Consider the following 14,814-nt stretch of genomic DNA (forward strand, 5'->3'; position numbering starts at 1 on the left):
GGCTGCGTTGTGTGACGCCACGGAAGGGCCCCGGCGGCCGCCGGGAGCCGGAGCTCCGCGCGTGCGCAGACGGAGCGCGCTGACCGGAGGGGGAGGTGGCTGCCGCTTCTCCCGCGTCCGCCATTTTGTTGCTGTAGCTATTGGGAACGAGCTGGGCAAAACCACCCCGGAGGCGCGACGCTCCTTCGAGTTCGGTGCCTCGTGTGACGGCGGGGGTCGGTGAAGACCCGTGGAGCTGCGACGCCGGCGCGTTCCAGGCCGGGAGTCACTGGAGGCACCCCTGGGACGCCGAGCAGCCCGAGAACCCCGGGGTGGCCTCAGCTGCGGCTCGGCTTTGCGTGCCCTGACCCCCCGGCTCTGCCCTGCATTCCCGGGCGGCTCTCCGTGAGGCGGCCCCGGAGCAGGCGGGCGGCGTTGGAGGATGCTGCGGGCCTGGAGCCGAGAGGAAAGTGCTGGCCCAGCCCTCTGAGCGCTCCTCGAGGTGTGCGAGAGGCCCTTCCTCAGCCCCAAAGCCGTCTGCCGGGCTAAGGCGTGCAGAGCAGGCGAGGACAGCCGCCGCCCCTACCGCCGCAGAGTCCCCGGCCCGACACCATGTCCTCTGCCAGGTTCGACTCCTCGGACCGCTCCGCCTGGTACATGGGTCCGGTGTCTCGCCAGGAGGCGCAGACCCGGCTCCAGGGCCAGCGCCACGGTATGTTCCTCGTCCGCGATTCTTCCACCTGCCCTGGGGACTATGTGCTGTCGGTGTCCGAGAACTCGCGGGTCTCCCACTACATCATCAACTCGCTGCCCAACCGCCGTTTTAAGATCGGGGACCAGGAGTTTGACCATTTGCCGGCCCTGCTGGAGTTTTACAAGATCCACTACCTGGACACCACCACCCTCATCGAACCCGCGCCCAGGTACGCGAGAGCCCGCCCCGACCGCGGAGGAAGGTCGAGAACCGGGTCGGTTGAAGAGTGTTTGTGTAGGGGGGTGGGGCGCGCTTGAACCCATATTCCCCCCATTCTGAACCAAATTATTTTCCAGAAGGCCTTCCTAACGGAAAGCTAGTGTCAGGATCTGGGTCATTGGATAAGTGGATGCGTTTTTGTTTTTTGTCTTTTCCTCATGAGGCTGTTTATCAATGTCAGGAGGATGCGTTTTAAATGTTTAATGGGGGTGGCATAAAATGCACGCTTTTTGCCTTTCGTGACTTTCTCTGGGTGTAATACTGATGCAGGGATTTGCTGGTTTTCCTAAAAACCTTCTTTTTGAGACGGAGTCGCCAGGCTGAAGTGCAGTGGTGCGATCTCGGCTCAATGCCACCTCCGAGGGCCTCCCAGGTTCAAGCTATTCTCCTGCCTCAGCCTCCCGAGTAGCTGGGACTACAGGCGCACGCCACCACGTCCAGCTAATTTTTGTATTTTTAGTAGAGACGGTGTTTCACCATGTTGGCCGGGATGGTCTCGATCTCTTGACCTCATGATCCGCCTGCCTCGGTCTCCCAAAATGCTGGGATTACAGGCATGAGCCACCGCACCCGGCCAAAAACCGTTTTTAGCCATAGACTTCTTTGAGAATCTGGAGATAGCCGAGCACTCACCACCCAAGCCCCACCCCTCCGCGCCAAAGGCACGTACACACAAGTTTGCACACTATCCCAGGTTCTTGTACTGCCTCCAAATCTCTGAACTCCAGGTTAACTCCAGGACTGCAGCCTTTGTAACAGTCGACAAAATGAAACCAAAATATCAAAACTATATATTTGATACTGTGGTGCCAAGTTTGAAGCAGGCCAGACACCACCACTTTTATAGTACGTTAATCACAAAGATAAGGTGCATTGGCTTCAGCGAGGATATTTTTTGGAAAATTTATTTCATATTTTCTCCCCAAGGACCATTAGTAGGCCAGAGATTAGTCTGATTAATTTCCAAGGTGAAATTAGGCTAAAATGTTATTAAGGAAAATTTTTGAATGACACTGAGTTGTATCCTAGTTCAATTTCAGACGTGCTTTTTGTGTTAAGTCTAATGACTTAGTATCTCTTATTTTTAAATTAATGCAAAGTGACCAAGTAGTCTCTTTTCCAAGTGAAATACATTATTTTAATTGATTAGTTGCTTTAATTTGCCTTAAGCATTTTAACAAAGATTTATTTTTATTGTTGTGTTTGCCCTGTAACACTTTGATTTTATCAGAGGTTTCTTTTATTTAAATTATCCCAAATTTGAGTTGAAAAGTTGCCTAGAATTTTTAAAGTAACAAACTGGCCAGTTCATTTCTTAATCATCTGTTTTAAAAGGACTGGGTGTTGATGCAGTTTTTCCAGGGTTAAATGTTTATGACTTTATGGATTTGTCGACTGGGTATTACTCTAAACATTAAAAGCTATTATAATTAAGGACACGAACTGTTTGCATAGTGGGATAGAGATAGAAAAAGAAGCCATGACAGTATAATGACTTTAAGATTAACTACTGAACTAAATGGACTTTAAAAGTGGGCAGAAAGTGATTGTAAATCAAATACTGTATAACAAAGACCAGGACACCAAGAATCTGATTGGTGAAACATGCAGTTCCTGGCAGATGCTGGTAGTTGCAGTCAACTTTGAGCACAATATAATTCCAATTTAAGGGGTTGAGAATCTTAGAAGCCACTGTAGTGAGATTTGTAGTATGACTGAATAAATTATTCATCTCGTTTGTGAGAGTGAATTATATAATTAATACTAGGCATTCATTAAGCCATGCATGTACTTACGTTGAGGTGATGAATACTAATAATACAGCTGTTTCAAAAAGCGAGTTAATGGCGGGGTGTGGTAGCTCACGCCAGTAATCCCGGCACTTTGGGAAGCCGAGCCAGGTGAATCACGAGGTCAGGAGTTCGAGACCAGCCTGACCAACATGGTGAAACCCCGTCTCTACTACAAATACAAAAAATTTGCTGGGCGTAGTGGCGGGCACCTGTTATCCCAGCTCCTGGGGAGGCTGAGGTAGGAGAATCGCTTGAACACGGGAGGCGGAGGTTGCAGTGAGCCGACATCGCACCACTGCACAGCCCGGGCAACAGAGTGAGGCTCCGTCTCAAAAAAAAAAAAAAAAGAAAGAAAAAAAGTGAGTTAATGGCTTGAATCTCCTTCTAGAGGGAGGAAAAGAAGTAGGCTGCTTCTGTCTATCCACAGAATCGCCTCCAAATTTTCCATACATGCGTCTTCTTAGAGAACAAGCATGTAATTCTGTTTTTGCTTCCTCTCGTCCTTCCTTTACTGCAGCTCTACTAGGCTGCTCACTTATTCCCTGGTAGCCATCCTTCCTTACTCATACCTTTGTACCTTTGCACCTTTGCACCTTTGCTCCAGCTGTTGGCTCTTTATTGACTGCCTTAACTACACCTCGCTCTCCATCTGTTGAAATCCTACCTGTTGTTCCAGTCCCTTCACAGATGATAGGGCCTTTCTCTGACCCTCCCCGTCACGTTCAGCTTTGTTTCTCCTCTGTGCCCTCTGCCTCAGGCCTGTTGCTTTAATTTAGTTTTTCATTTTCCTAGCTATCTTGAAGGAGATCACCATACTGGTTGAATTAGATACTGACTGAATTTACTTTGTTATACTGAATCTTCAAATTGCCACTCCCAAGCCTGGTTTTCATGGCTTAGGTTTAACATGTTATTAGCCTTTTATAGAAAGCTAGTGACTACTAGAGCCTTGGCCAAACGGAAAACTCAGTGTAATGCTTCTTCACATCCCAAACAGGATAAATTTAGTGGCTTAACTTTTCAGGCATCAAAACTGAGCTTTTAAAGCCAGAATTTAATACCTGTTGGCTAATATTTTGGTTTATCTTGCATAGCTAAAATTTGTAACAATAATGTCCTACTCGAAATTTAAGGACCGGTGGCTTGCATTGTTATGGTCTTATCCTTTTTATTGGAACGTTTCATAATTTTTAATTTTATATTTTTGTTCAAATGTTTATAAGAGAATTATAACCCAGCGTAGGTACTGGGAAAGATGTGTGACAGACATACTTTCTCCCTGTGGAACTCCTACTGTAGTGGAGAAGACAGACTGAAAAGTAGAAAAATAAAGTACTAGTAAGATTAATAAATGCTATGAAGGAAATAAACCCAGGCTGAAAGACTATAACAGGAGGGACCTACCCGGGGTGATGTGGTAGGAGAAAGCATGAAGCTAAGACCTAAGAGTAAAGAAGAACCCTGCCTAGGCAAGACTTGGCTTGAGAGGAGGGGAAGAGCCTACCAGGTTTAGGGAAAAGCTTATGGAGATGTCCTGAGGTAAGAAAGTCGTGAGTGTGTTGTTGTTTCTTTCTTTTTTTTTTTTTTTTTTTTTTTTTGAGACAGAGTCTCGCTTCGTCGCCCAGGCTGGAGTGCAGTGGCGCAATCTCGGCTCACTGCAAGCTCCGCCTCCCGGGTTCACGCCATTCTCCTGCCTCAGCCTCCCGAGTAGCTGGGACTACATGCGCCCACCACTGCGCCCGGCTAATTTTTTCTATTTTTAGTAGAGACAGGGTTTCACCTTGGTCTCGATCTCCTGACCTTGTGATCCGCCCGCCTCGGCCTCCCAAAGTGCTGGGATTACAGGCGTGAGCCACTGCGCCCGGCTGTTTCTTTCTTTCTTTTTTTTTTTTTTTTTTTTTTTGAGACGGAGTCTTGCTCTGTCGCCCGGGCTGGAGTGCAGTGACTGGATCTCGGCTCACTGCAAGCTCCGCCTCCCGGGTTCACGCCATTCTCCTGCCTCAGCCTCCCGAGTAGCTGGGACTACAGGCGCCCGCCACCTCGCCCGGCTAGTTTTTTTTTGTATTTTTTAGTAGAGACGGGGTTTCACCGTGTTAGCCAGGATGGTCTCGATCTCCTGACCTCGTGATCCACCCGTCTCGGCCTCCCAAAGTGCTGGGATTACAGGCTTGAGCCACCGCGCCCGGCCTCTTTCTTTTTTTTTATGGAAGATGAGGTCTTACTCTGGCCAGGCTACAGTGCAGTGGCCCAATCTCGGCTCACTGCACCCTCCGGCCTCCCGGGTTCAAGTGGTTCTCCTACCTCAGCCTCCTGAGTAGCTGGGACTACAGACGTCCGCCACCATGTCTGGCTAATTTTTGTATTTTTACTAGAGACAGGGTTTCACCATGTTGGCCAGGATGGTCTCCATATCTTGACCTCGTGATCCACCCGCCTTGGCCTCCAAAGTGCTGGGATTACGGATGTGAGCCACCCTGTCTGGCTCCGGCGTGTGTTTCTTAAAGGAGAAAGGGGACATAAAAAATTAGTTTGGAGATCAAGGTCAGGAATTGGGTTTTTATTTGAAGTGCTGTGGGCTCCAAGGAAGGAATTTGAGGCAGAGGAGTGACCTGGGGCTGTTATTGTAATCCAGCTACAAAATGATAGTGACTAATAGTGACAGTGGAACTGTGACTTGGAGGTGCCTATTTTGGAGATAAAATTGATTTGCTGGTGGGTGGGGATGAAGGAAAAGGGAAGAAGGGATGATTTGGTATGTTTGTAACTTTGTATCTTCTGTGTTTTTATCTTTAACTGCTTTTTGTATTTGTGATATTCCTATGATGGATTTCATTTCACTTTATTGAGACCAAGTCTTGCTCTGTCCCCCAGGCTGTAGTGAAGTGGTGTAATCTCAGCTCACTGCCACCTTCACCTCTGGGGTTTAAGATTCTCCTGCCTCATCCTCCCTAGTAGCTGGGATTACAGCATGCACTGCCACACCTGGCTAATTTTTGTATTTTTAGTAGAGACAGGGTTTCACCATGTTGGCCAGGGTAGTCTTGAGCTCTTGACCTCAAGTGATCCACCTCCCTGGGCCTCCCAAAGTGCTGGGATTACAGGTGTGAAGCACCGCGCCTGGCCTAGCTCTAATGTTTTTTATTTAATAGGGGTTGTTTCCAGTTTGACAACAGAATGCTTAAGAAGGTAGCTTGCTTTGTTTGACATTTTCCATTTGTCGATAGATACATTCAGGCTACAAAGAAAAATTAGAAGAAATAAAATTTTGCCATTAAGAACTAAAGGAGGTTGGCCCTTCAAGAAAATAATGTATTGTACTCAGCAGACTTTGGGCATTGCATGCACCTAGTAATATGGAACCAACATTGAATCAGAGAGCCCTATCATGCTTCTGAGGAGCTTACTGGTTACTTTTTTTTTTCTCTTTTTGAGATGGAGTCTTGCTCTGTGGCCCAGGCTGGAGTGCAGTGGCGGGATCTTGGCTCACTGCAAGCTCCGCCTCCTGGGTTCATGCCATTCTGCTGCCTTAGCCTCCCAAGTAGCTGGGACTACAGGTGCCTGCCACTACGCCCTGGTAACTTTTTGTATTTTTAGTAGAGATGGGGTTTCGCTGTGTTAGCCAGGATGGTCTCAATCTCCTGACCTCATGATCTGGCCCCCTGGGCCTCCCAGAGTGCTGGGATTACAGGCATGAGCCACCACGCCCAGCGTTTTTTTTTTTCTTTTTCTTTTGAGACGGAGTCTTGCTCTGTTGCCAGGCTAGAGTGCGGTGGTGCGATCTTGGCTCACTGCAACCTCCGCCTCCCTGGTTCAAGCGATTCTCCTGCCTCAGCCTCCCGAGTGAGTAGCTGGGACTACAGGCGCATGCTACCACACCCGGCTAATTTTTGTATTTTTAGTGGAGATGGCGTTTCACCATGTTGAGCAGGATGGTTTCTATCTCTTAACCTCAGGGGATCTGCCTGCCTCAGCCTCCCAAAGTACTGGGATTACAGGCGTGAGCCACTGCGCCTGGCTACTTAAAAAAAAAAAAAAAATTTAAATGTCAGCTGTGCTTGGTGGCTCATGCCTGTAATCCCAGCACTTCGGGAGGTTAAGGCAGGAGGATCGCTAGAGCCCAGGAGTTCGAGACCAGCCTGGGCAACGTGGTGAAACCCCGTCTCTACTGAAATGCAAAAAATTAACCGGGCATGGTGGCGTGCGCCTGTAGTCCCAGCTACTCGGGAGGCTAAGGCAGGAGAATCACTTGAACCGAGGAGGGGTTTGGGTGGGGGGTGGAAGTTGCAGTGTGCCAAGATCGTGCAGCTGGACTCCATCCTGGGCGACAGAGGGAGACTTTCCAAAAAAACAAACAAAAACCAAGAACACTGTCCTTATGTTGAGAATGGAATCTTGTCCAGTTAAGAGTTGTGTTCCCAGCCGGGCGTGGTGGCTCACACCTGTAATCCCAGCACTGTGGGAGGCTGAGGCGGGCGGATCACGAGGTCAGGAGATCAAGACCATCCTGGCCAACATGGTGAAACTCCGTCTCTACTAAAAATACAAAAATTAACTGGGTGTGGTGGCATGCACCTGTAGTCCCAGCTACTCTGGAGGCTGAGACAGGAGAATCGCTTGAACCCGGGAGCCTGAGGTTGCAGTGAGCCAAGATTGCGCCCCTGCACTCCAGTTTGGGCAACAGAGTAACACTTCTTCTCGGAAAAACAAAAAACAAAAACATTATTTTAATTATTTCAGATAAGTAAAAGGGGACACAGCCTATTAGTGGGGAATTCAGATTAACTTGAGTTGAATCTGAGCTAAAATCATAACAGGTTAGGTGGAGCCACTAGGCACATAGCAACTCACTGGAATGAACGTGAGAAGAGGCTTTGAAGGCACACTCAACAGTATTTGAATTCTGTCACACCAATTTTCTGATAGAATTAAACCATATTTAGGTAATTCAAATATCCGAGCTTTTATGCTTTCGGAAACAAAAAAGGAGGGAAATTGGAAAGGGAATTTCTCCGATATATGGAGGCCTACTATATACCAGAACTCACTGCTAGACTTTTGGCATCTACTGGAAGTAAACCATGTTTTTGTTTTTGTTTTTTGTCTTTGAGAAGCTTGGTCTATTGAAAAAATTAAAATAGAATGCCATGACAGCTTAAAAGCAAAGGTGATCAACTGTACCTGAGAGGTGGGGAAAGGCTTGAAAGAGGAGATGCTCTTCAACTGATTCTTTTTTTTATTTGAGAGGAGTCTTGCTCTGTTGCGGCCCAGGCTGGAGCGCAGTGGCCGGATCTCAGCTCACTGCAAGCTCCGCCTCCCGGGTTTATGCCATTCTCCTGCCTCAGCCTCCCGAGTAGCTGGGACTACAGGCGCCCACCACCTCGCCCGGCTAATTTGTTTTGTATTTTTAGTAGAGATGGGGTTTCACCGTGTTAGCCAGAATGGTCTCGATCTCCTGACCTCGTGATCCGCCCGTCTCGGCCTCCCAAAGTGCTGGGATTACAGGCTTGAGCCACCGCGCCCGGCAAGGGTCAGATTTTAAATATTTTCAGCTTTTCCATAGGGTCTCTGTCCAACTACTCAACTATGCCCTTGTAGCGAAAAACAGTCATAGACAGTACGTAAATGAATGGGCTTGGCTATCTTCTTTTTTTTTTTTTAAGACAGAGTCTTGCTCTGTCACCCAGGCTGGAGTGCAGTGGCGTGATCTCGGCTCATTGCAACCTCTGCCTCCCAGGTTCAAGCAATTCTCTTGCCTCAACCTCCCAAGTAGCTGGGCCTACAGGTGCGTGCCACCGCACCTGGCTAATTTTTGTGTTTTTAGTAATGACAGGGTTTTGTTATGTTGGCCAGGTTGGTCTCGAACTCCTGACCTCAAGTGATCCTCCCACCTCGGCCTCCCAGTGTTGGGATTACAGGCGTGAGCCACCACACGCATGGCCTTTTTTTTTTTTTTTTTTTTTTTTTTTTTTTTTTTTTGAGATAGAGTCTTACTCTGTCTCAGGCTGGAATTACAGTGACGCAATCTTGGCTCATTACAACTTCTGCCTCCCGGATTCAGGTGATTTTCCTGCCTCAGCCTCTCAAATAGCTGGGATTACAGGCGTGCGCCACCACGCCCAGCTAATATTTTGTAATTTTAGTAGAGATAGGTTTTACCATGTTGGCCAGGTTGGTCTCGAACTCCTGACCTTAAGTGATCTGCACATCTTGGCCTCCCAAAGTGTTGAGATTACAGGTGTGAGCCACAGTGCCCGGCCATAGATAATTTTTTAATTAATTAATTAATTAATTTTTTTGAGATGGAGTCTCGATCTGTCGCCGTGGCTGGAGTGCAGTGGTGTGATCTCAGCTCACTGCAAGCTCCGCCTCCCAGGTTCGCACTGTTCTCCTGCCTCAGCCTCTGAGTAGCTGGTACTACAGGTGCCCACCACCACGCTTGGCTAATTTTTTGTATTTTTAGTAGAGATGGGGTTTCACCGTGGTCTCGATTTGCTGACCTTGTGATCTGTTCGCCTCGGCCTCCCAAAGTGCTGAGATTACAGGTGTGAGCCACCGTGCCTGGCCAGTAATTTTTGTACAGTGTACTGGAGCTAAGAATGATTATTTAGTTTTGAGATGGAGTCTCACTCTGTTGCTCAGGCTGGAGTGCAGTGGTGCAATCTCTGCTCACTGCAACCTCTGCCTCCTGGGTTCAAGTGATTCTCGTGCCTCAGTCTCCCGAGTAGCTGGGACTGCAGGCATGTGCCACCACGCCTGGCTAATTTTTTGTATTTTTAGTAAAGATGGGATTTCACCATGTTGGCCAGGTTGGTCTCAAACTCCTGAACTCAGGTGATCTGCCCGCCTCAGCCTCCCAAAGTGCTGGGATCACAGGTGTGAGCCACCGCACAAGGCCTGATTATTTTATTTTTAAAGAGTTTAAGAGAATTTGTGACAAAGACCATATGAAGCCTGCAAAGCCTAAAATGGATACCATCTGACCCTTTATGAACATCTGCCGACCTTTGAAAGGCCTTGGCCAGCCCAGCTCCTGTTATGTGCCTGTGAGAATTAATAGCATAATGCATGTGTGCACTGAGGGCTGTGAGAAGACTGGGTAGGGGAACATTTGAATGAACTTACTGGGCTGTAGTCTATTTTATTTATTTATTTATTTTATTTATTTATTTATTTTGAGACGGAGTCTCGCTCTGTCGCCCAGGCTGGAGTGCGGTGGCGCGATGTCCGCTCACTGCAAGCTCCGCCTCCCTGGTTCACGCCATTCTCCTGCCTCAGCCTCCTGAGTAGCTGGGACTACAGGCGCCTGCCACCGCGCCCGGCTAATTTTTTGTATTTTTAGTAGAGACGGGGTTTCACCGTGGTCTCGATCTCCTGACCTTGTGATCCGCCCCACTCGGCCTCCCAAAGTGCTGGGATTACAGGCGTGAGCCACCGCGCCAGGCCTATTTATTTATTTTTGAGTCAGAGTCTTGTTCTGTGGCCTAGGCGAGAGTGTAGTGGTGCCACCTAGGTTCACTGCAACTTCCACCTCCCAGGCTCAAGTGATTCTTGTGCCTCAGCTTCCCGAGTAGCTGAGATTAGAGGTGTGTGCCACCATATCCGGCTACTTTTTTTTTTTTTTTTTAATTAAAAAGTAAACTTTAATGTCGAAAATGCAAACTTGGGGAGGGCAGAAAGATCACACACAAGGCTGTCACTTCACACTTGGAGGGTTGCAGAGCGGCCGGGCAGAGGCGCTCCTCACTTCCCAGACCGGGGGGACGCTGGGCAGAGGCGCTCCTCACTTCCTAGACCCTGGGGCAGCCAGACAGAGGCGCTCCTCACTTCCCACATCGGGGGACGGCTGGGCAGAGGCGCTTCTTACTTCCCAGACCATTGGGCAGCCAGACAGAGGCGCTCTTCACTTCCCACATGGTGGGGGAACAACTGGGCAGAGGTGCCCCTCACTTCCCAGACAGTGCAGGCGGTGAAGGTGGAGTGGGAGGCTGTGGGGGAAGGCGCTCCTCACTTTGCAGGCAGTGCAGGGACTAGGCAGAGGCACTCCTTCCCAGGCGGGGCAGCAGCTGGGCAGAGGTGCTCCTCACTTCCCAGACAGTGGGGCGGCCGGGCAGAGACTCTCCTCATTTGCTAGAGCCCAGCTACTTTTTGTTTGTTTGTTTGTTTGTTTTTGGAAATTAAGTCTCCCTCTGTCACCCAGTCTCCCAGGCTGGAGTGCATGGGCACGATCTTGGCTCACTGCAACCTCCACCTCCTGAGTTTCTCCTGCTTCTGCCTCCCTAGTAGCTGGGACTACAGGTGTGCGCCACCATGCCTGGCTAATTTTTATTTTATTTTATTTTTGAGATGGAGTCTCGCTCTGTCGCCCAGGCTGGAGTGCAGTGATGCAATCTCGGCTCACTGCAAGCTCCACCTCCCGGGTTCACACCATTCTCCTGCCTCAGCCTCCTGAGTAGCTGGGATTACAGGTGCCCGCCACCACACCTGGCTAGTTCTTTTTTTCGTATTTTTAGTAGAGACGGGTTTTCACCGTGTTAGCCAGGATGGTCTCGATCTCCTGACCTCGTGATCCACCCATCTCGGCCTCCCAAAGTGCTGGGATTACAGGCTTGAGCCACTGCGCCCGGCCCTGAGTGCCACTTTCTTTTTTTTTTTTTTTGAGACGGAGTCTCGCTCTGTCTCCCAGGCTGGAGTGCAGTGGCCGGATCTCAGCTCACTGCAAGCTCCGCCTCCCGGGTTTACGCCATTCTCCTGCCTCAGCCTCCCGAGTAGCTGGGACTACAGGCGCCCGCCACTTCGCCCGGCTAATTTTTTGTATTTTTAGTAGAGACGGGGTTTCACCGTGTTCGCCAGGATGGTCTCGATCTCCTGACCTCGTGATCCGCCCATCTCGGCCTCCCAAAGTGCTGGGATTACAGGCTTGAGCCACCGCGCCCGGCCCTGAGTGCCACTTTCTAAACGGGTTCCCTCAGATTTTACCCTATTCCCCATATCACCACCGCCCTTGGTTAAGCTTTTTTTAATTTTTTTTAATTTTTTTTTAAAAGAGAGATGGGGTCTGTAGCTCCTGGGCTTAAGGGATCCTCCTGCCTCAGCCTCCCAAAGTGCTAGGATTACAGGCATTAGCCACTATGCCTGGCCTCTAGTCTATTTCTTTCGTTTTTTCTTTCTTTTTTTGAGACGGAGTCTTACTCTATCTCCCAAGCTGGAGTGCTGTGGCACAGTCTCAGCCCTCTACAACCTCTGCCTCCTGGGTTCAAGCAAATCTCCTGCTTTAGCCCAATCCGCCTGCGTTGGCCTCCCAAAGTGCTGGGATTACAGGCATGAGCCACTGCACCTGGCCTCTAGTGTATTTCTAATGGAGAACCAAATACATGAACCTGTGTTCAGCAGAATCATTCAACTTCAAGGGAGCAGCTTTCTGTGCATCACCTCCTTAGCTTGTTCTCCTGACCTTTAGCAAAACTCCTTCCTTTGAATACTCCTTGACCCTATCAGCTTCTGTTGGGACACATGTTTGTTGTTATTGTTGTTGAGACGGAGTCTTGCTCTGTCACTCATGCTGGAGTGCAGTGACTCATGCGACCTCTACCTCCCAGGTTCAAGTGATTCTCCTGCCTCTGCCTCTTGAGTAGCTGGGCTTATGGACTCATAGTACTACACCAGGCTAATTTTTGTATTTTCAGTAGAGATGGGGTTTCACCATGTTGACCAGGCTGGTCTTGAACTCCTGACCTCAAATGATCCACCTGCCTCGGCCTCCCAAAAGGGCTGGGATTACAGATGTGAGCCACCATGCCCGGCTGAGACACATGTTAATTGTACTGTGTTCTCTCATTTGCCTTTCTCTGTTAAATTCAGTCTTTTGAGAGGAGGAACTTGGTTTTATTTACCCTTTTTTTTTTACCTCTAAATTCTTCTTTTTTTTTTTTTTTTTTTTTTTTTTTTTGAGATGGAGTTTCGCTTTTATAGCTTAAGCTGGAGGCTCACTGCAACCTTTGTTTCCAGTTTTCAAGCAATTCTCCTGCCTCAGCCTCCCGGGCAGCTGGAACTACAGGTGTGCACCACAATACTTCGCTAATTTTTTGTATGTTCAGTAGAGGTGGGGTTTCACCATGTTGGCCAGGCTGGTCTCAAACTCCTGACCTCAGGTGATCTGCCTGCCTTGGCCTCCCTAAGTGCTGGGATGACAGGGCCATCCTCCCACCTCAGCCCCCCTAGTAGTTGGGACTACAGGTGCAGAACAAAGCACAGCATCTGGCTCCCAAATTCTTAGTACATAGTAGGGCCAGTGGATACCTGGGTAAATGGATTTCATCAGTGTTAATCCCCTACTGAAGCTATATTAAGTGTTGTTCTCTTGTAGGACTGCCTTTTTTTTTTTTTTTTTTTTTTTTTTTTGACACAGGGTCCTGCTCTGTCGTCTAGGCTGGAGTGCTTTATATGCAGTCTCCATTCAGCTTCTCTCTGCCAGGCTCAAGTGATCCTCCCACATTAGCCTCCCCTGAGTAGCTGGGACCACAGGCTTGTACCACCTTGCCTGGCTAGTTTTTGTATTTTTGTAGAGACAGTTTCAGAGACAGGGTGGTCTCGAACTCCTGAGCTCAAAGTGTTGGGATTACAGGAGTGAGCCACCACACACAGTCAGGATTAACTGCTTTTTTTTTTTTTTTTTTTTGAGACAGTCTTGCTCTGTTGCCCAGGCTGGAGTGCAGTGGCGTGATCTCGGCTCACTGCAAACTCTGCCTCCTGGGTTGACACCATTCTTCTGCCTCAGCCTCCCGAATAGCTGCGACTACAGGCACGTGCCACCACGCCCGGCTAATTTTTTGTATCTTTAGTAGAAAGATGGGGTTTCACTCTGTTAGCCAGGATGGTCTCAATCTCCTGACCTCGTGATCTGCCCACTTCGGCCTCCCAAAGTGCTGGGATTACAGGCGTGAACCACCATGCACTGGCTAACTGCTTTTTTTTTTTTTTTTTTTTTTTTTTTTTGAGACGGAGTCTTGCTCCGCCGCCCAGGCTGGAGTGCAGTGGCCGGATCTCAGCTCACTGCAAGCTCCGCCTCCCGGGTTTACGCCATTCTCCTGCCTCAGCCTCCTGAGTAGCTGGGACTACAGGCGCCCGCCGCCTCGCCCGGCTAGTTTTTTGTATTTTTTAGTAGAGACGGGGTTTCACCGTGTTAGCCAAGATGGTCTCGATCTCCTGACCTCGTGATCCGCCCGTCTCGGCCTCCCAAAGTGCTGGGATTACAGGCTTGAGCCACCGCGCCCGGCCTGGCTAACTGCTTTTAACTATACAAATAATAAAATACTCTTGGATGGAGTCTTAAGGTGGAACTGCCTGTGCTCTTAATAGTGTCTGAAATTTATATGGTACTTACTAGACTTGTCACAGGATCTCTATGGCTCTTCAAATAGCAGGGGCTGGGTGTGATGGCTCACACCTGTAATCCCAACACTTTGGGAGGCCAAGGTGGGAGAATTGCTAGAGACTAGAAGTTCAAGACAAGCCTCGAAAACATAGTGATACCCCCATCTCTACAGAAAATTTAAAAATTGGCTGTGTGTGGTGGCAACTGCCTGTAGTCCCAGCTGCTCAGGAGGCTGAAGTGGGAGGATCACTTGAGCCTGGGAGGTAGAAGCTACAGTGAGCTGTGGTTGTGCCGCTGCACTCCAGCCAGGATGACAGCAAGACCCTGTCTCAAAAAAAAGAGAAAGAAATAGAAGCAGGGATGTACTTGAAGGGTATGTGTATGTTCATGTGGTTATATTGAATACTTGGTGCTGGTCGGTAATTTTGAATGCTTCACATGCATTATGCCATTCTCATACACCTAACAGATGCAGGGTTCATCCCTAAGGCTGATGAGCTCATTATGAGTGAGGAGTCTAGAACCAAACTCCCTGAGTTCAAGTCTAACCTCTTCTTTGGCTCCTCATTTGTAAAATGGAAATAATAACAGCATCTACCTTACAGGGTTGCTGTGACTATTAAATAATCTAATATCTTCAAACACTGTAAACTATGCCTAGCATAGATAATAAGTATGATCTCTTTATTATTACTCCT

The 14,814-nt window shown here is 48.7% G+C and overlaps 1 protein-coding gene across 1 annotated transcript in view; it reads left to right on the forward strand.

The window, feature by feature from the left end:
• The first annotated feature begins 64 nt into the window (after positions 1-64).
• Positions 65-14,814, forward strand: part of CRKL (CRK like proto-oncogene, adaptor protein) — a 36,273-nt gene continuing 21,523 nt past the window's right edge. The window contains exon 1 of the mRNA XM_073006975.1: positions 65-902. Within this exon, the coding sequence (XP_072863076.1) occupies positions 592-902 (311 nt within the window). The 5' untranslated portion in view covers positions 65-591. The remainder of the gene's footprint in view (positions 903-14,814) is intronic.

The sequence above is a fragment of the Chlorocebus sabaeus genome, chromosome 19 (assembly GCF_047675955.1).
Source record: "Chlorocebus sabaeus isolate Y175 chromosome 19, mChlSab1.0.hap1, whole genome shotgun sequence".
In the NCBI taxonomy this organism is placed as follows: domain Eukaryota; kingdom Metazoa; phylum Chordata; class Mammalia; order Primates; family Cercopithecidae; genus Chlorocebus; species Chlorocebus sabaeus.